This window comes from Chinchilla lanigera, unplaced genomic scaffold (genome assembly GCF_000276665.1).
Source record: "Chinchilla lanigera isolate Chin_1 unplaced genomic scaffold, ChiLan1.0 scaffold00047, whole genome shotgun sequence".
NCBI classification, from domain to species: domain Eukaryota; kingdom Metazoa; phylum Chordata; class Mammalia; order Rodentia; family Chinchillidae; genus Chinchilla; species Chinchilla lanigera.
The window spans coordinates 212,998-235,248 of record NW_004955448.1 but is presented as its reverse complement, the minus strand read 5'-3'; the positions used below and the strand labels follow the sequence as shown (position 1 = coordinate 235,248).

The 22,251-nt window shown below is 36.1% G+C and overlaps 1 protein-coding gene across 1 annotated transcript in view; it reads left to right on the top strand.

The window, feature by feature from the left end:
- Vps35 (VPS35 retromer complex component) overlaps positions 1-22,251 on the top strand; it is a 32,683-nt gene that overhangs the window by 5,016 nt on the left and 5,416 nt on the right. Inside the window, exons 2-13 of the mRNA XM_005392978.2 lie at positions 6,120-6,218; positions 7,488-7,584; positions 8,166-8,289; positions 9,356-9,538; positions 10,560-10,773; positions 13,048-13,131; positions 13,363-13,472; positions 15,782-15,878; positions 15,968-16,116; positions 17,745-17,952; positions 18,347-18,502; positions 20,957-21,079. Coding sequence (XP_005393035.1) covers positions 6,120-6,218; positions 7,488-7,584; positions 8,166-8,289; positions 9,356-9,538; positions 10,560-10,773; positions 13,048-13,131; positions 13,363-13,472; positions 15,782-15,878; positions 15,968-16,116; positions 17,745-17,952; positions 18,347-18,502; positions 20,957-21,079 — 1,644 coding nt within the window. The remainder of the gene's footprint in view (positions 1-6,119; positions 6,219-7,487; positions 7,585-8,165; positions 8,290-9,355; positions 9,539-10,559; positions 10,774-13,047; positions 13,132-13,362; positions 13,473-15,781; positions 15,879-15,967; positions 16,117-17,744; positions 17,953-18,346; positions 18,503-20,956; positions 21,080-22,251) is intronic.

Below are 22,251 nucleotides of genomic sequence, written 5' to 3'. Positions count from 1 at the left end.
CTGTAGTTTTCATTGAATAGATCTTTTACTTCTTTTGTTAGATTGATTCCTAAATATTTCAGTTTCTTGGATGTTATTGTGAAAGGTATGGTTTCCTTTCTCTCTCAGTCTGTCTGTTGTTGTGTATAGGAATGCTATCGATTTTTGGGTGTTGACTTTGTATCTAGCTACACTGCTGAATTTGTTGATAAATTCAAGGAGTCGTCTGTGGAGTTTTTGGGGTCTTCCATGTAAATTATCATGTCATCTGCAAATAATGATAGTTTTACTTCTTCCTTTCCTATCCTTATTCCTTTTATTTCTCTCTCTTGTCTAATTGCTCTGGCTAATGGTTCCAGAACTATATTGAACAGGAGGGTGACAGCGGACATCCTTGTCTTATTTCTGATTTTCAAGTAAAAGCTTTCAGTTTTTGTCCATTGAGAATGATGTTGGCTGTTGGCTTGTCATAGATGGCTTTGATCAGGTTAAGGTAAAGACCATCTATTCCCATTTTCTGTAGAGTTTTTATCATGAATGCATGTTGGACCTTGTTGAAAGCTTTTTGTGCATCTATTGAGCTGATCATGTGGTTTTTGTCTTCGGCTCCATTGATATAGCATGTAACATTTATAGATTTGCGAATATTAAACCAACCTTGTGTTCCTGGAATGAATCCGACTTGGTCGTGATGCATGATTTTCTTCATGATTTGCTGCATTCTGTTGACTAGTATCTTATTGAGTATCTTTGCATCTATATTCATTAGGGAGATTGGTCTGCAGTTCTCTTTCTTGGTTGGGTCTTTCTCTGGTTTTGATATCAGTATAATGCTTGCCTCCAGAAATGAGTTAGGGAGAATTGTTTCCTTTTCAAGTTCATTGAATAGTTTGAGGAGGGTTGGTATTAAATCTTCTCTGACTTTCTTGTAAAATTCTTCTGTGAATCCATCAGTGCCTGGGCTTTTCTTTTTTCGTAGGTTTTTAATCACGTTTTCAACCTCTTTAACTGATATTAGGTTGTTCAGGAATTTTTATATCTTGTTTACTCAACCTTGGTAATTCGTACACATCTAGGAATCTGTCCGTTTCTTCTGAGTTTTCTATCCTATGGAAGTAAAGATTTTCAGAGTAGGTATTAATGATCTTCTCAGTTTCTGTGGAATCTGTAGTGATTTCATCCTTTTCATTCCTTATTGCATGAATCTGAGTTCTTTCCTTCCTTTTCTTGATAAGGTTGGCTAGGGGTTTATCAATTTTATTTATTCTTTCAGAGAACCAACTCTAATCTCCTCTCTTCTTTGGGCTTTGGGCCTGACTTGTTCTTTTCCTAAAAGTTTAAGATGCAGCATTAGGCTACTTATTTGTTCTCTTTCTGTTTTCCTTATGTGTGAACTCACTGCTATAAATTTCCCTCTGAGGACTGCTTTCATTGTATCCCATAGATTTCAGTAAGTTGTATTTACATTTTCATTTGTTTGTAGGTATTTTTAAATTTCATCTTCAATTTCTTCTGTGACCCATTGGTTGTTGAGGAGGTGGTTGTTTAATTTCCAAGTGTTCGTGGAGTTTTTGGAGTCCTTTTGTCATTAATTTCCAGTTTCATTGCACTGTGGTCAGATAATATGCACGGGATAATTGCAATTCTTTTGCATTTCAGAAGATATGCTCTATGGGCTAGGATGTGGTCTGTTTTAGAGAAAGACCCATGTGCTGCTGAGAAAAATGTGTATTCTGATGTTGTGGGGTGGGACACTGTAGACATCTACTAAGTCCATTTGTTCACGTTTGGTTCAGATCTGTTATTTCCTTGCTGATTTTTTGTCCAGTTGACCTATCTCTTTGTGTCAATGGGGTGTTGAGGTCCCCTGTTACTATAGTGGTATTAATTATATGGATTTTCATGCCTGTTAAGATTTGTCTTATATAATTTGGAGCTCCAATATTCGGTGCATACATGTTTATGATTGTTATCTCATCCTCTTGCAGTTTTCCCCTGACTAGTATGTAGTGACCTTCTTTATCTCTTTTGATTGTTGTTGTTTTGAAGTTTATATTGCCTGCAAACAGAATAACTACAGATGTTTTTTCCTGGGTTCCTGTTGCATGGAGGATTGTTTTGCATCCTTTGACTTTTAGTCTGTGGATTTCCTTTTGAGTAAAATGTTTTTCTTGTATAGAGCATATTGTTGGATTTTGTTTTTTAATCCACTCTGCCAGTCTGTTTCTTTTCACTGGAGAATTGAGACCATTTACATTTATAGTTTTAACCAATATGTATTGATTTATCATTGTCATGTTATTTACTTGCATTGGTGTCCTTCTTTTTCTATCTGATTACTTGCTTGCTCTTCTTGATGTTTTGTTTGTGCTGTTCTTGAAATTGTGGTCACATTTTTCTCTGTCTAGAAAATCTTTTTGTACTCTTTGTAATGCTGACTTGGCACTCATGAAGTTCTTCAATTGTTCTTGGTTGTGAAAATATTTTATTTCTCTGTTGAATTTGAGGGGTAGTTTGGTAGGGTACATCAGTCTTGGTTGGAAGCTGTTTTGTCTCAGGACCTGTAATACTTCACTCCAAGCTCTTCTCAGTTGGATGTTTTGTGGTAAGAAGTCTGCCGTGATTCTGAGAGCTTTCCTTTATAGGTAATCTGTTTCTTTCCTGTAGCTGCTTTTAATATTCTGTTCTTTTGCTGGAGATCTGGGAACTTGACTATTATATGTCTGGGTGTAGTTTTATTTTGGTTGTGGTTGATTGGAGTTCTATATGCCTCATTTACTGTATATCAGGTTCTGTTTCCATACTTGGGACATTTTCTGCTATTATTTCTACCAGTATTCTTTTTATGTCAGTTGTGTTGCCTCTTGCTGTTTCATTGACTCCTAAAAGTCTTACATTATTCCTCCTTGCCTCATCTTGCAGCTGTTGAATTGACTTTTCCTGGATCCTTGTTGATTTTACAAGATCCTTTCACGGTCGCTAGCTGTCATGCTGTCTTCAAAGTCTGAGATTCTATCTTTAGCTTCATTCAAGTGTGTTTGGCAGCTTTCAGTGGAAGCTTTGTTTTCCTGGAAGTCTCTTTGAATCTGGTTCATGCATTCTAAGTCCTTTCTATATTTTTCATTGAACGCTTCCATCCATTGCATTTGTTCTTCTATTTTGTTACATGTTTCTTCTTCAGACTTTTTGAGCAGTTCTTTCATTATTATTATCATTTCATTTTTTGCCTGAGAGATTATTTCTGATCTCATCTCTTCCATGGCCTTATGGAGTTGTTTCTTTACATCCATTGCAATCATTTCAGCTATTTCAGGCTTGTGTTTACCAAGTTCCCCTATGTTGATGTGTCCTGGACTTGTTCTGAGTGGAGTGGAGTTCTGGGATTGTGTTTTAGTCTTTCATTTGGTCGTGTTTGATATTGGATGCAGAAAGCTCAGTTTTCCTGTCCAGTGGCTGCACAGCATAGGCCACTAGTGTCCCTAGTTTTCCTGTTGGTCAGGTTTACCCCTCCGTGACCCCTGAGAAGCACTACTTAGTCTGGGGTTTTCTGACAGTTGTTGATTTGTATCTTGTTATCCCAGGTCTCGGATGTGGGCATTAGTGTCAGCTGATGGCAAACTGTCTGATCCAGCATCCCCTTGCAGTTCAGGGCACGTGCACGGCCTAGACTCAGGTTGCACTGGTGTGACAATCCTGGTTCAGTGGACCTATGTCCCCAGGCAGTTCAGGGTACAGGCAAAACCCAAATATGAACTGCAGAGTCGAGAGTTTGTGAACCACCTGATTCTGTGTCTCCAGTCAGTTCAGGACACTTATAGGAACCAGGTGCGGTCTAGATTGACAGCAGTCACAGACTGCCCATTCTTGCGAATCCCCAGGGGGTCCGGGTGCAAGTAAAGCACATACTTGATCTGCAGGACCTGCAGCTCTTTGAGCACTCGCTCACTCAGTACAGGGCACTTGCAGGGAGGCCCATGTACAAATGGTGAGAGCAGTCCCCTGGCCTTCTGAGTGAGGACCTCCTGTCTGCCCCGGGTGCATGGAGGGCAGAGACTCAGACTGTAGTGGTGGCGAGATTGTGGGTCACCCACTCTGCCCCCAGGAAGTAGTGGGAAATACCTGGCTCTCTCCACGATTTTCAGTTGGGAACGGTGGTGGTGGGAGCGAATCACAGCCCGCCTGGTTCTGCTTCTTAGTCAGTTCAGGATGTGCGCGGGAGCCAGACCGGACCACTCAAAGAGCAATCAGAGACTGCCCGTGCCTGCCATGGTGGAACTTCTTATACATGTTACAGCATGGATAAGCCTTGAACAGATTACACTAAGTAATACAAACCAGACACAAAAGGAAAAATATTGTGTGATTTCACTTATGTGAGGTATCCAGAGTAGCCAAACTTAAAGAAAAAGAATTACTTGAGGAAGGATGGAGGTGTGTATTAACACACGTTTTTAACAGATACATGGATGATGGATACATTTGGAAAGATGAAAAAATTCTGGAAGCAGAAGGTAGTAATGACTGTGTAGCAGTGTGAATGTGATAAACCTAACTCTTATAAAATGTCATGTATTCCTCTTTAGCTCTGAGTTGACCTTTCAACTTAATGAAATCCAGTGATTCTAATTACAGTTAAACTTGTCTTATCCAGAAGTAAAGAGCCAAAAAAATCTCAGACAATAGTTTGGTTTCACTGAAGTGCTCAGAGGGCTAGCCTGTGGTGAATAGGACATTTCATGATGCTGGTGTTCTCTTTACCTCTGAAACTAGCATTTTATGTTAATAGTTCTGCTATATAAAGTAATGTTCTGTTTAAAGTTAAAAGACACTTTACTTTTTCTTTGAAATTTATTTATACTCCTAAAGAATGATTATAGGGAAATGCAGTTTACTGAAGTTTGTCATGCAAAAAGTAATAGAAGGAGGTGTATAGCATTGTTCATTATTCAATTACTATTTTTCTCTTTGCAAAATTAAACAAAGAGAAAGTTTTTAATCTTTACAAGCTGTTGTAGTTTGGAGGTGGATTTTGTGTGATTTATATTTCTTTGTTAATTTGTGAAATAAATATTGATATGATTGTCTCAGGTATGAATAAGTCGGGTTTTTGTTTCATGTTTATTACTCTTTGCCTTCTACCTTTTCTAACTCATTATGTAATAGACATTTTGTCTTTTTAAAGATTAAGTTGAAATTGATGTCAAATCAGCTTTTGAGGGGCTGGGGATTTAGCTCAGCGGCAAAGCGCCTGCCTGGCAAGCGCAAGGTCATGAGTTCGGTTCCCGGTACCGGAAAAAAAAAAAAAAAAAAAAAAAAAAAAAAAAAAAAAAAAAAAAAAATCAGCTTTTGAGATGGACAATTCAGTGATATTTAATACAGTTTAAAACACCTCAGAAATAAACCCTGTACTCAATAAGCAGTAACCTCCACCATCCCTCCTGATAACCACCAACTTGCTTTATGTTTCCATGAATGATATATCTATGAAGGCTATTTCAAATAAATGGAATTATACAATATGTTACCTTCTGAGTAGTTGATTCTACCTGACAGCAAAAGCTAATTCATTTTACAAGCAGATTTTTGCCAATTCTGAGAAGAGTAGATATATTTTGTCCATTATAGCTGTGTCTTTTAATATAGCTGTATATTTTAAGTGGTATAAACAAGGTATTTGAGGAGAGTATTCTTTGTCATTTTCTAATGTAAGTCACTGAGAATTAATTTGTTATTTTATTTCTGAACTGTTTAGTTCTTTGTTATCCATTGCCTAAGAGTAGCCTAAAATACAGATTAAAAAAATAGTTGAGAGGGAAAGAGAGGTGTTTAGAGATTTGAGTTAAACTATTACCTATCACAAAGATTAGATTGGATAGATGCCTGTCCTCTCGTTGGTTTCAGAACATGGTAGCACAATACAGCTATAGACTACTACCACGAGTTTATTTGAAGCCATTCTGCTAAAAGGAGGTTAAGTCAGTTCATAGTTGTCAAAACTTGACACATTGGTTTGAGCTATGGAACTGGAATGAGGGTTATATGAAAGTTTTGGCTAAGACTAGAACTATAAACATAAGAGATTTGTTAGAAAAAAAGTGTTTAAGAGACATTAATGGAAATATTTTTAAAAATATTTTCAGCCTACGACACAGCAGTCACCTCAGGATGAACAGGAGAAACTCTTGGATGAAGCGATACAGGCCGTAAAGGTTCAGTCATTCCAGATGAAGCGATGCTTGGTAAGAGTGAAAGTGTGGTAGATACAGGTGTAGATTGCAGCTTCCTTAGGAACCATCTAAATGTTTTCTAAAGTTATGTGACACTTCTAGTTCTAGTAAATCTGATTTTCAGTGTCTACCAGAATCTGTTTTCAGGCTCACTTCTTCAGGCCCTGTATGAACAATTTCAACAGACAACCCCTTTTACTCACAAATATAACTAAATGTATGGCTTGGGATTATCTGCTGTACTGGAATATAAGCTGAAAAGAACAAGAGTCCCTGCCTTTTATTTACACTTGTGTGTCATCATTGTATATTTACACTAATGTCTATCTGACTTGAATTACTAGCCTTTTTGGTTCTGTACCTCAAATCTGGGTAGTACATGACACATAATGTATGCTCAATAAATACTTGTTGAATGAATAGATTTGTATGCATTCACTTTGAATTATCTTGAGAGCTTTAATTTTCATCCTTAATAAATAACTTATTGTAAAAACTAGCTTTAAAGTTACTTTTCCCCCTATTTATAGTTTTTATATTCTAAAAGATAAGAAGTAATCTGTGTAGATACTTCAGGAGATTAAACTTAAGCAACTGAGCTAAATAGGCTGGTAGTTTAAGCCATGTTGCTGTGGTGATACTATCTTACATTTTCTGAAGTCTAGGATTATGCTTTTATATCTTAACTGTTTTGGCTTTCTTGTAAATTTGGAAAGAATGTAATTGTCTTGGACTGGAAAAAAAATGGTTTGCTATTGCTTCTTTCTCTTTCTCTTGCGGATAGTGTTTGCTGTATCTCAAGCAATTGTTAGTATTTATGAGTTAAATGGACATGGTAAGGATTTAAAGAATACAGAAGAAAAGCAAATTTGCATGGATAGTCACTCAGAAGAGTCTTTAACCTGTGATAAAGCCATTGTCAGAATAGTATCTTGTTTCAAAACCATTAGTGCGCCAGACCTCTGAATTGCAGATAAAATATGAATTAATGGAGCTAATGTGCTAGCCTCTAGAGGTTAAAAAAGTTATAGTAAGGAGTTTACAGTCCTAGATATGTAGACCTAGTCTTGCCAAATGTTGAAGCACTGGTGAGGAATTGTGCATCTTTTCAGTAGAGAGAAGATAAGGAGAAACTAAAGTGGGTTTTATGTGGTTAAAATAATTTTAAGTACTGTATACTTCTAAAACTATGTAACAGACCCTTAACTTAGAGGTTTTATAACCAAGATAAATGTTTCTTTAAATGAAACGTTCTTATCATTTCTTTTGGTGTTTCTGTAGGACAAAAACAAGCTTATGGATGCTCTGAAACATGCATCTAATATGCTTGGTGAACTCCGGACTTCTATGTTATCACCAAAGAGCTACTATGAACTTTGTATCTTTTGAATGTTGAAGAATAAACTTTTGGGTCATCCTTGATGAGTCTAATTTTGTTTTTTTTCTATTAAAGTTTTCTGCAGATCTTATTGTTTCCTATGGTTGGTTAAAAATCCTATCATTTATTTGCTCATTTAGAGATGAGATCTTGCTTTGTTACCCATGGTTGATCTTAAACTCCTGAGCTCAAATTCTCAGGATCCTCCTAACTTAATCTCCTGGACATTTGGGACTACAGGTGCATGCACCATGCCTGGCTGAAAAGTCTTTTATTTTAAAGTAAGGAAAACTCAACTGACGTTTTTGCTTTAAATACTTTGCTTTATGTTATGTTCTTTTTGGTACCGGAAATCAAACTCAGGACCTTGTGCTTGCCAGACAAGGCGATGTGCTGGTGAGCTACATTCCCAGCCTGAAACACTTTGCTTTAAACACTTTGCTTTAAACATTCTCTCAGAACACTAAATTTAAGATATCTAACCAATAGTTTTAATATCTAACCAATAGTTTTAACTCTCCAAGTTACAGTTTTGTTTCGGTTGGCTTGTCTTTATTTGAGTCCTTAATCATAACTTTAAGATATGGCTATTTCTGATGAACTGCACTACTTGGAGGTCTACTTGACAGATGAGTTTGCTAAAGGAAGGAAAGTGGCAGATCTCTATGAACTTGTACAATATGCTGGAAACATTATCCCAAGGCTGTAAGTAATTAGAAGCTGAGGACTTTATACCTGCATTTCCCACTTGATGTTATATCCTTTTTCTGGAAAAAAATGTTTAAAGGTATTTATAATTTAACCATTAAGTTTTAAAGTGAATTTGTTCTTTATAGATATACAGTAGATAGATACATTTGAGGAGGTTTAGAAATCAAAAAAATGGATCTGATATTTTAGTCTTTTGACTACTAGGAAAGTTAATATATGGCAGTTATTTTCTTCTTACTGTGTCTGTAGGTGGTGTGTGTATCTATATAAAGGAAACCCCCTCTTATCCAAGGTTTTAGTTACTACCAATCAGGATCCAAAAAGATTAAATGAAAAATTCCAGAAATAACTTAAGTTCTAATTTCCACACAGTTTTGAGTAGTGTGATGAAATCTTTATCTCACTGGGAATGTGAATCATCCTTTTGTCTGTCATATCTGCACTTTATATGCCATTCACCTGTTAGTAGAGGTCTGGGTTATCAGATCAGCTCACATGTTACCATGGCGCTTGTGTTCAAGTAACTCTTACTGAGTAGCCTACCAGAACACCCACATGATTCACTTGATTTCATCTCATTACATAGGCACTGTACCGTCTCACATCATCACAAGGGTGAGTACAACATAGTATGAACAAGAGACCGTATTCACATAACTTTTATAATAGCACATTGTTTTAAAGTACATTGTTGTAATTGTTGTTTTACCATTGTTAATCTCTTACTGTGCCTTAATTTATAAAGTAAATTTTATATAGTGTATTTGCAGTTTGAATCATCCACTGAGGATCTTCAAACATATCCTGTATAGATACATGGAGAGATACAGATGTAGATACAGATATTTAGAGATCAGTGGATATTTTGCCTTTGCTTTGTTTTTTATATTTTTAGTGCTTATATTTTAAATTCAATGATATATCTTCATAACACAGGAGAAAACAACATGATTTCTATCTTGTTTATTTAATATGCTTATATACAGTATATTTGGACATAATCATATTCTTGATTTGAGTATTTTATTTCTAATCAAATGTCTCTTCATAATTTTCCTAGTTATCTGTTGATCACAGTTGGAGTTGTATATGTCAAGTCATTTCCTCAGTCCAGAAAAGATATTTTGAAAGATTTGGTAGAAATGTGCCGTGGTGTGCAGCATCCACTAAGAGGTTTATTTCTTCGAAATTACCTTCTTCAGTGTACCAGAAACATTTTACCTGATGAAGGAGAGCCAACAGAGTAATTAATTTTCTTTCTTGGTTTACTTGTAAATTTTTTTATAATGAATTATTTTTAAAATGTAGAAAAGTATACAGAAATAAGAAAATAAATATCAGTAATTCCCCAACCCAGTCACTGATAGCATTTTGTGTGTAGATTTCCAATGCAGTAATAGAATTCTTCAAAATATGTAGATGATCTAAAACATACTCTTATGCAAATTGTGTCTTTCAATTATTAGCATCCACCTTTTTCATTTAATATAATTGAGCACATTAAATATTCTTTGAAAGTATGACTTTTATGATTGTATCAGTGTTTATAATTTAGGAATGCCAGTTACCCTAGAATATAAATAATTTTAATTCCCTGTGTACACAAAAGTAAGGTATTAACGCTAAAAGAAAAAGTTACTCATAGAGACTCCTGCCTCTTGTATGACCACTGTTCCGGTTTCCAAGTCCACTGTACTTTCTGTCCACAGCAATAGTGGGTGGTCAGCTAGCAGTTATCTTTGAATGTTGGGTGACTTTTTCATGTGACAGGTCCCTCGGTTAAAGAATTTAATTCCTTTTTTAAAAAATTTATCCATTTTATTTATTTTTTTCTTTTTGAGACAGGGTCTCGCTATGCAGTTCAGGCTGAATTTTAAGCATATAAGATATATTGAAAAATAAGGTAGGAAATAATCTTCCTGTGAAGCTTACACTACAAGTGAAAACAAAATATTCAACCATGATGCAGTTAGAAAATGATGTAGTTAGCAGTACACAGTGTCAGGTTTTTTAAGGCTTTTTGAATTGATGGAGTTGCTATAAGAACTGTTCTGATTGGTCCAAGGTAGGGAGCGGGGGAGAGTAGTTTGTTCCTTTAATTTGTATTGTGTCCTCTCCCTGGAATTTTTGTTGTTGTTGTTTCCCTTGTGAATTAACATTAGCCAATGCTGTGCAGTGGTTTTTTATAAAGTACTGGTATATAGCAGTAAGTTGGCTCAGAGTTTGCATCCTGTATAAGGATTTTTCCAACTTTCTTTTTGTAGTGAGGAAACAACTGGGGATATCAGTGATTCCATGGATTTTGTGCTCCTCAACTTCGCAGAAATGAACAAGCTTTGGGTGCGAATGCAACATCAAGGACATAGCCGAGACAGAGAAAAAAGAGAACGAGAAAGACAAGAACTGAGAATTTTAGTAGGAACCAACTTGGTGCGCCTCAGTCAGTTGGAAGGTGTAAATGTGGAACGTTACAAACAAGTTTGTATCTTTTTGCTTGTCCTCTTCTTATGTTGTAAGATACAAACTGAAATCTGATTTTTTTTTTACAGTAAGATTTTCTTGGTACATTTTAGGTATATATATTGATCACATTCATCGTAGAGAATTTGTACCTATATATAACATTTATATATTGCCTAACCCTCCCTTCATCCCTTCCTCCTCATTTACAAAAGGCTTGTTTCCATTTTTTCCTTCTTTTCTCCTTTTTTTAACTTTTCCTTCTTATTCCCCTCCCTCCTCCCTTGTTCCTTTCCCCATTTGAACATTTTCTTCCTATTGTACAATACCTTGTACATTTTGGCCCTTATTTACACTTTCGGTTTTTCATACCAGAGAAACAATGTGGTATTTACATGTGTGCAATTTATTTTACTTAAAAGAGCATGGTCTTGAGGTGCATCCATTTACTTAGAAATGTCTCAGGCTCATCCTTCTTTATGGCCAAGTACTACTCATTGTATATAAAAAAAAACCCCACATTTTCTTTATCCATTCACCAGTTGGTGGGCCTTTAGGCTATTTCCAGGATTTGGCTGTTACAAACTGTGCCTCTGTAAACATGGGTGTGCATATATTGTTGTGGTATGATGTTTTTAATTCTTTCAGGAAGATACCAAGAATGGGAATAGCTGGATTGAATAGAACCTCTAGTCCTAATTTTTTGAGCCATCTCCACACTTGATTTCTACAGTGGTTGCACCAGTTTACAGTCCACCAAGAGTGGAGAAGAGTTCCTTTGAAATCTCATTTTTAAATACTTTTATTAACTAGTATTTCATTGAAATATTTGAAAATAGTTTTATCAGAAAAGACTCAAATAAGGTAAAACATATATCATGTTTGTTGATAGATTCAATATTGACAAGATTTCAGTTTTCCTTAAATTGATCTATAGATCCAGTGGAATCTCAATTTAAAATCCCAGCAGCCACAATTTATAATAGGTAAATCTTGGCAATAACCCATATACCCATCACTGGATGAATAGATAAAAAAATGTGGTATTTATGTTCAATGGAGTACTACTCTGCCATAAAAAACAATAAACTGGAGTCATTTGTAGGTAAATGGATACACCTTGAGATCATAATTATAAGTGAAATAGCCAGGCGTGGTGGCACATACCTGTAATCCCAGCACCGGGGAGGCTGAGGCGGGAGGATCGTTGTGAGTTCAAGGCCAGCCTGAACTGCACAGTGAGACCCTGTCTCAAAAAGACCAAAAAAAAGGAATTATAAGTGAAATAAATATGACACACAAGTTTAAATATTGAATTCTTTTTATGAGAAACTCTAAGGGTAAACAAACAAAATGGAGGGATAGATATTGGAAAGTAGGAAGAATATGTTCGAATGGGAAGGGGAACAACAAAAGGGGGAGGGGGAAGGATTTAAAAAACAAAGACTAAAAGGAAAAAATGGAAACAAAGCGTTTGTAAACAGGGAGGGCAAGAAGGGTTGAAGGAAGGAGACAGGAATGAAAAAATAAATTTCATGTGCCAGTACAAATTCCCTGTGATGAATGGGAACACTATGTATGGCAAATATGTACTAGTTAAAAATAAAAAGTAAAATCCTAGCAGGCTTCTCAGTAGAAGTCAACAGGCTGATTTCTAAAATTTACATGAAAGAACAAAGACCCTAGAACAGCCACAACAATTTTGAAAGAGAAGAACAAAGTTGGAGTGCTCAGACAATGTAGATTCAAGATCTACAATGAAGTGAGAATAGTGTGGTATTGGCACATTTTAGTATGGATGGATACATAAAAGGAAGATAGTGAAAGGGACAGTTGCAGATCAGTGGAGGGGAATGAAGTAAGGATCAGCGAACTTCCTGTAAAGAAGCAGATAGTGAATATGATCTGGCTTTCTAAGCCATTTGGTGTGTGGTGAATAAGCTCAACAGGTATATACAAAAGCAGACAATAGAGAACTAAAGAGACTTTTCAGAAATGGAAGGCTAGGCTAGCAAAAGCTTCATTTTATATGAATTTTACAGAAGTTTTTGTGAAATTTTAAAAATAATTGTAGCCCCATTGACATAGCTAAGCAGCACAGCACCTGCCTGGCAAGCACAAGGTCCTGAGTTCAATTCCTGGTGCCAAAAAAACCAAACAAATACAAAAATAATTGTAAAAATAATCTAAAGTATACTTGATTTTCAGATTAGTTCTGTCTGTTGTTAGGGATATAGCTTAGAATTTTGAAAATGATCTTTTACCATAACATGTTCTTCACTCTTTTACTAGATTGTTTTAACTGGCATATTGGAGCAGGTTGTGAATTGTAGGGATGCTTTGGCTCAAGAATATCTCATGGAGTGTATTATTCAGGTAGGTGGCAGCATTTACTTTATCTCTTAAAAGACTTTATTTTCTTAGCTTTATAGATGTACTTTGGTTAATGGAATATTTCTCACTGGGCTATGTTTAAAGAGGTTTTAAAAATGATGTATTTGAGTATAGCTGTATAAGATTAAGATTTTTTTTCCACAAATGCCATATGTGAGCTTGGAATATTATCTGAGATATGTTTATTTGTATCAATCATTATTTTATTTTTAGGTTTTTCCTGATGAATTCCATCTCCAGACTTTGAATCCTTTTCTTCGGGCCTGTGCTGAGTTACACCAAAATGTAAACGTGAAAAATATAATCATTGCTTTAATTGATAGGTAAGAGCTTCCAACATTGGAGGGCAGATGTTCTGACATAGGAATAATGAATTTAAATGATTTTCATGAGTTATTTCTGTTATAGCAAGGATTTTGAAGTAATACTGTAAATAATTTAGCTCTGTTACTATGAATATCTAGTAGATGTATGCCTCATTTAGGCTGAAAGAGGTTTTATTTTAATTGTGAGGGAGGCATGAAGATGAGTAGTATTTTTAATGTATATTTAGTTGACATGTGGACATTGTTGTACATATCCATCATTTAAATCCTACAAATCCCCAAATCACATAACTTTTCACCATGATGTAAGTTACTTTCAAAAGGGAGTAACTTGATTTAGTTTCCTTCATTAAGTAACCATAAGCTATAGATCATTAAGAATAGTAGGGACACGGGCTCCAAGAAGAGCTCACTATCCTGGATTACCCTGCCCTGCTTTCTCCAGGGTGTTCTTTATTCTTCCTTTTTCCTCTTCTACTTGGCCCAAGCTCACTCTGTGGAGCCAGTTTCTCTCTCAGTCTTCACTTTTTTTCAAATAAACTTTTCCACTGCTTAAAAAAAAAAAAAAAAAGAATATTGAAGTACCTGGGTGTGGTGGTGCAGTCTGTAATCACAGGTCTTGGGAGGCTAAGATGGGAAGATAGTAAATTCAAGGCTAGCATGGGCTTACTAAGACCTCCGTCTCAAAAGAAATAAAAAAGTGTAGCTCAGTAGTAGAATGCTTCCCCCCACAAAAAAAGTTCAAGTAATCATTTTTCTAACCACTTTTAAAAACAAATTAGGCTATCACATATTTTTAGTGAATATCCTTTAAGTTTTCTTTCTTTTTTGTCACTGTTCTTGGCTGATTAAAAATATAAAACATCTTTTATCATGGCTCTGATGTATGACTACTTGGAAAGCGTGCTACATGGTAGAAATAAAATATAATAATAACAGTAGTAATATATGTGTGTATTACATAATGTATGTCCTGCTTATGAGGGTACAGATTGTTATGAACCAGAAAACCAAGTGGATTTTGTCTTACTTTCCTTGTGTTTGTAACAAAATGCCTGACATTATCAACTTAAAGGAAGAGAGGCTCATTTTGGCTCATGAGCTTAGTCCATAGTTGGCGGGCTTCAAGGGAGAAAGGCATGGCAGCAGGGCCTGGGCAGAGGAGAGCTGCTCCTGTCATGGCAGCCAGGAAGCTGAGAGTAGAGAGGGAGTCAGACCTTTTTGGGTCATGAACCCGTGACCAGCCTCTCCCTGGGCCCCATGTCTGTCCTGACACCAAGTCAGCTACAGTACCTGAATCATCCAGTCACTGCCAAAAGCCTCTGGATACATGTGGCCACAGGGACATTCCAAGTCTAAACCATAATGGATTTATTATTTATGTCTACAAGTACCTTTTGTTTTGTTTTACACCTATCTAATTATTAGTTTTAAAGTCTGAGAATTTATGTAACAGAATTCCCCAAAGTATCAGTTCCATCCTCTATCTGTGCAGCAAAAATTATATGCTAGCTAGATATGGTGGTACATGCCTATTATCTCAGCACTTGGGTGGCTGAGGCAGGAAAATCCTAAGTTCAAGGCCAGCCTGGGCAATTTAACATTGTAATGAGGTCTTGTCTCAAAAAGAGGGCTAGGGTAAATGGAGATGTAGCGTAGTGCCTGCAAAGACTCTAGGTTCAGTCCTCGGTACCACTGGGGAAATAAAAGTTACATGCTTATTGGGATCTTTTTTAATGGAAGCTAGTAATCTGGATATTTTGTGTAGGATGTCATGTCACCTAGCTACCCCAACTAGTAGTGATTCCTCTCTGTGTAACAAAATGTAGATAGACTTGTGACCCTGACATGTAATAATGGAACAGACATGATTTTCGATTATTTGAGATATAGGAAATGAAAGTTAACTTTATTCCTTTTGGAATAAGTTGTGTTTCAAACTTTGCAGTATCTTAAAATAATCTTTTCTTTTTGTCTTTTAAAGATAATTTATCTAAGTCATGGCTGTGGGACACATTTGTGACTTTAATGCACTTCTATCCATATCTATTTGATGAGGCTTCAGAAAGTTTGGGAAAACTAGCCTTTTGAAAATCTGTTTCTTATGGTACAAAGTAAAAAAGCTGATGAAATCAGGCATCACTGACAAAACTGGTTAAAAACTAAGTACATTTAAAACTCTCCTTTCTAATGTTTTAGGAGAAATTTGCTAGTAGAAAATACAGAAAAGCAATGAGAATAGAGTCGTGTGCGATCTTACTGCCCAGATCTCTATTTTTTAAAATTCAGGCTGTTCTGTTTTTTAGATTAGCTTTATTTGCTCATCGTGAAGATGGACCTGGGATCCCAGCAGATATTAAACTTTTTGATATATTTTCACAGCAGGTGGCTACAGTGATACAGGTTTGTGTGGCTTTTCTGTGTTCACAAAACTTTAAAACGTCTCTGCTGGTAGATACTTTTATAATTGTATGATTGTATAAACATTCCAGTCTAGACAAGATATGCCTTCAGAGGATGTTGTATCTTTACAAGTCTCTCTCATTAATCTTGCCATGAAATGTTACCCTGATCGTGTGGACTATGTTGATAAAGTTCTAGAAACAACAGTGGAGATATTCAACAAGCTCAACCTTGAACAGTAAGTCATTTTTTTGTAAAAATCTTTATAAAGTACTCTTTGGTCCCAGGTTTTTTTTTGGTCAACTGCTGTTTGAAATGTTAGCATTTGCCTGGTGTGGTGGTGCACACCTGTAATCTCAGCACTTGAGAGGGAAGCTGAAGCAGGAAGATGGCTGTGAATTCATAGTGAGAGCTTGTCTCAAAAAAAAAAAAAGAAAAGAAAAAAGAAATGTCAGGATTTGTCTTGTTTTAAGCATTTATTGTAATTGTCATGATTGGTGCTAATGGGGGCAAAAGATGGAAACCAGTTACTTGGTTTGCACACGTTGATCAGACTGTAACCCCTTTGGACCACATGCAGTCCTCAGAGACCTATGTCTCTATATTGGACCCCTTTCCGTATATGAATGAGCTGGTTTGTAAACTATTAGGAAAACTTGATGTTTAGCAGTATTTTCCTAAGAAGTGGTTTCCTGATGATGAATAAATTGTAGAAAATTAGGGCTATATTTATATTACAGTATAGAAATTAAATTGTTTTAAATGTTTTTCAATTTTGAGCTTTGATTTTGATGCTGTTAAGGAAAATAAAATACTGTTTACTTGATGCTCCATCAGCCATTCTGTCCCATACCTATGGTGCTCTGTAATTGGCAGTTTTGGTTGTGTTATCTTTTCCCCAGCAACTCTGTTACTATCCCAATCCCCACTTTTTGAACTTAGTTCAAGCTAGGTCCTCTTCCCGAAATTATTCTTAATTTCACCTCATGTAATCTTTTCTTCTTCCCATCTCCCCTGTTTCAGGAAAATTTCTTTTCACTTTACCTGTTTTTATCACTCTTTTTTCTTTTGGTCATGCAGTCCTTTTTTTTTTTTTTTGTAGAGAGTGAGGAGTAAAAAACAGGGCAAATCTTGAATAAGTTATAAGAGAAAATTATATCTTCCTCCATCAAGGGAGTTTTTAAGGAAAAATAGACAAAATAATTAGAAATGCTAAGTGCCAAAGGACAGAGTGTTCCTATAAGCTGGTACCTTAATTTCAACCTGTTTTTGCTTAATCACTGATATTTGATGCAGAAGTAATTTCTATATTTTTCCATTCCATGATTTTGCATAGATTTTTTTTCCATATTCATTTTCAACATGAGCTGGCGGCACACACCTATGCCCCAGCACTCAGGAGGCTGAGGCAGGAGAATTGTCACAAGTTTGAAGCCAGCCTGTGCCACACAGTGGATTCAAGGCCAGCCTAAACTACATAGCAAGACCCTGTTTCAAAAAAAAAACACCAGAAAAACCCTTTCAACATGTATGTACACTTGTTGGCTGTTCTAGGATCCAAACTACCAATTAAAACAGTTTCCTTAGAAGTTGTCAAATTCTAGATAGTCATTTTAATTCCAGCCACATAACCTGTATGTTAATTAATAGAATGATATATTTTGTATCAACACAACAATAATAGTGTGTTTAGATAGGCTTCTTAATCCTAAAGGAGATCTTTAATGTATTTTGGGGTACTGTGAAATGGGTCACTTGACCCATTTCTTTTAATGTATAACTGAAAGTTTTTATGAAACAGTGCTGTTTGTCTGTATAAAAAAAAAAACTTTATTCATGAAAGGGTTACTGTTTTTCTTTTTGTAGTATTGCTACCAGTAGTGCAGTTTCAAAGGAACTCACCAGACTTTTGAAGATACCTGTTGATACATACAACAATATTTTGACCGTCTTGAAATTAAAACATTTCCACCCACTCTTTGAGTACTTTGACTACGAGTCCAGAAAGAGTATGAGTTGTTATGTGCTTAGCAATGTTCTGGATTATAATACAGAAATTGTCTCTCAAGACCAGGTAAGAATATCAGTCAGCTATTTTAGAGGAAAAGACAGTGTGCTTACAATTTTAGATCTTTACAACTAGATATGAGATTGGGGAGGGTAATTTAATACTAAAGAAAAACTGTGAGTGGCTTATTCATGATACAAACTAGAAAACTGCAGATGTATATAGAATTACTGCATATCTCTTATTCCACTGGAAAGATAATAACCAGTATTAATTAATATTTGGTACATCTTTTTCCAGACTTTAGCCTGTGTATATATGTACTGACATGCAAATATTGACTTTCTTGCTAAAAAATGAAATTATTTTATAACTTTACACAACTGGAAACACTTTTGACAATGGCTTTATGTGCTGATGGTTTCACACTAGTGGGTTTCTTGTGTCTCCTATTTTACAGGTGGATTCCATAATGAACTTGGTGTCTACACTGATTCAGGATCAGCCAGATCAGCCTGTAGAAGACCCTGATCCAGAAGACTTTGCTGATGAGCAGAGCCTTGTGGGCCGATTCATTCATCTTCTTCGGTCTGAGGACCCTGATCAGCAGTACCTGGTATGTGAAGTCTTACCATAATTCTTCATCAGCTTCTGATAGGATGTTTTTTATTTTAATTTATTTATTCATTTACAGTTCTGGGGACTGAACCCAGTGGGGCTGTATTCCTACCCCTTTTTATTGTTCAAGGCAGTGTCTCACTAGTTTCACTAAGTTACCCACACTGGCCTCAGACTTGCAATCTCCTTGTTTCAGCCTCCACAGTATCTACGATTATATGTGCACCTGGTACATGAACTTTTGTTTGTTCTGTTGTTGTTTGGTATTTTGAGACAGGGTCTCACTGTATAGTTCAGGCTGGCCTTGAGCTCACCATGTAGCCCAGGCTGGCTTCAAACTCATGGTGATCCACCTGCCTCAGCCTCCCAAGCACCAGGATTATAGGCATATGCCACTATGCTCAGATTGTTTATTTTTGCTTTGAAATACTGGAGATTGAACCAGACCTTTTTATGTATTTTTAATTTCAAGACAGAATCTTACTAAGTTGCCCAGGCTGGATTTGAACTTGTGAACCTCTTGCTTCAGCTTCTCAGGAGTGTGTAAATTACAGGCATGTGCCACCATGCCTGGCTGTGGCCCATAGACTTTTGTATAAATAAATAGTTATAAGCTTTTGGAGCTTATGAGGTACAAATTAGATGCTCCAGCTTATTTCTTTTTGTTTTTATTTATGTCTATAAGTATGTTTGTACACATGTATTTATTTATTTTGTAGTACCAAGGATTGAATCCAGCAAGTGCTAAGCTACATCCTCAACCCTTTTTAATTTTGAGACAGGGTCTAATTAAGTTGTCCACACTGACCTTGAATTTGCAGTCTTCCTGCCTCAGCCTCCGAAGCAGCTGGGATTACAGGTGTGCACCCATGCATTCTAGTTTCTTTGGGAGACTTCTTGAGAATTGCAGAACCTGACCTGCAATGACTTATAATTATTCTCTTTTCATATTCTTTTTTAACTGTGTTTTGCTTTTAAGAATGCTTAGTTGCTCATCATAATAAACTTTAAATATAAGAAACGTAATCATTATGTTCAGTTTTGTTTTCCCAAGGTTTGCAATATTTTGTATTTGTTCGTCACATTGAAAATGTGTAAAGGACTTTTAAAAATTCATTTGCCTTTTCCTTAACCCTTGTTTCCTGATACAGAACAATCAGGTGAAGTTTTTTTTATTAGTCCTCAGTTAATCTCTCCAAAATGAATAAAACATGTTGCCTAAGTTGGGGTGTTGGCAACTGATAGTGGGCAGTTATTTTAACAAAAGATGCCCTGGTTGGCTCCCTAATTATTGTTTGAGGAAGGTAATTTATTATTGGATACATAAGGCAGTTAGGTTACTATAATCTGCAAAAATCTTTTATTTGAAGATGAGTCCTGATTGTCTCTTTCTGCCGACCTTGTTATAGTTGACATTTGTGTGTGATAACTGATGTGAAGAGGTTGCTTTCTGCTTGTAGTGTGATAGTCTTTGACTTGGCTTAGTGACATTCTAAGCACAGAGATACTGTGCTCTGTGTACTATGTGATCTGTACACAGACTGGCTGGATTACTCAGGTATTTTAAATGATCTTACGTTTTTGTGTAAGATTTTGTATGTTTTCTTTCCCATTGCATAGCAAAGACAGTAGTAAGAAGTATGCCTTCCGCACGTGGCCAGGTGGTTTTGCCTGCATGCAGAGCCCTTGAAGTATAGGATCATTGGATCTGACTGCCCCAAGGGGAGTGGATTCTTTTATCCACCTACCATATCAGAAATATTTGCAAAACCCATGTATGTCACATACTGTGTTGTATATATTAAAAAATATTGCATGAATTCTGGATTCTTTGGTTTTCCAATATAGTAGCCACAATTATCTGAGCATATGTATTATGTCAGTTATGGATAACACTCTATATGTCTTGTTTATCCGAACAGCCCTAAAAGCATGTTACCCCATTTTTCAAATGAATCTTGTGCTTAAGATTGGCTGATTCACCCAGGGTCACACAGGTATTAAGTATTAGAGGTTGTTTGTTTCTTGCAATGTTAGGCTCAAACCTAGGGTCTGGTGCATGCTAGGGAGGTGTTCTACCCTCATACCTCATCCTTAACTGTTTGCTGTCTTCAGAGTCTGCATTCTTTATCAACACAGTATGCTTATACATGCATGCATGGAAATATATTTAAATATACTCTATCTCTGATTCTGTTAGCTACCTAGGACAGGTTACCCAACCTCCCCAAACCTTAGGCCTCCCCGTTTGTGAGATGAGGTTAGTATTTGTCTCTAGGGTGATTGTGACAACTCAGGGAGACAAATATGTAAAGTACTTGCCACCATAAGTCCTGGTACATTGAGTGTATTCACAAAATGGTAGTAATTGTGATAATTTGAGCCCCTATTTAATTTTATCAATCATTAATTGTAGTGTGGAAAATATTTTTTTAAATGTTTTTTCTTTCAGATCTTAAACACAGCACGAAAGCATTTTGGAGCTGGTGGAAATCAGCGGATTCGTTTCACATTGCCACCTTTAGTATTTGCAGCTTACCAGCTGGCTTTTCGATACAAAGAGAATTCTAAAGTGGTGGGTTTACTTTTAAGTGTGTTGCTATTTTTTTTTCCTTTTTCTCACTATGTGTGTTTAGTTTTGTATCATAGAAAATTTTAAACACATAAAAATGAAACTGTTTCATAGTTCTAATTGAGGTTAATTTTTCCTGATGAAAGGGCTTATTAGCATTGCATAATCATTTCTTTCTAAAAGCATGTAATTAAATAATATGAGTTTTATACAGTTTTTTATGAGCTCATTTCTTCCTCAAACAGAATCGTGGTTTAAATCTTCAGTGGTGTAGTTTTGAAGAAAATACCTTAATCTCATGTACCTAAAAAGTTGGACAGCTAGGTTTGTGTTAAGAAATAAATAAACCTAGCTGGCGTAGTGGCACACACCTGTAATTCTAGCACTTGGAAGGCTGAGGCAGGAGGATTCTGTGATTTTGAGGCCAGGCTGGGCTGCATATTAAATTCAAGGCCAGCCTGAATTACACAGTGAGACCCTGTCTCAAAAAAAAAGATAATAAAAAAGAAATAAACTTCAGTAAATTTAATTTTCTAGTAGTAGAGAAAGTATTTATTCATTAGAACTACCAGCATGAATACCGCTTTTTGGCTAAGTTTTATTAAGCCAGGTTCTCATTCATTCTGTTTTCCAGCACTTCATGGATTATAACATTAAAAATAGTCTATATTAATAACCTATATTGAAATCAAAATGATATGGTATTGATAAACTCATAGACTAGTGCCACAGAACAGTCTATGCATATATGGTCAACTAGTGTTAACCCTGATTGTGATGCCAAGAGTATACAGTGGGGAGAGGGCAGTCTCTTCAGTAAGTGATGTGGAGAATCTGGATATCCACATGCAGAAGAATGGGATTGGACGCTTACTTACAGCGTGTACAAAAGTTAACACGGATTAAAGATTTACGTGTAAGATGTGAAACCATAAAATTTATATGACAAAGCATAGGAAAAGTCTCCTTGACATTGTTCAAGGCAATGACTTTTTGTATGTGATACCAAAAGTGTAGGCAACTAAAAGCAAAAATAGAGAAATTGTGTCAGACTCAAAAGCTGCATAACAAGGGAGACAGTCGGGGCTGGGGATTTAGCTCAGCGGCAAAAGCGCCTGCCTGGCAAGCGCAAGGTCGTGAGTTCGGTTCCTGGTACCGGAGAAAAACCAAAAAAA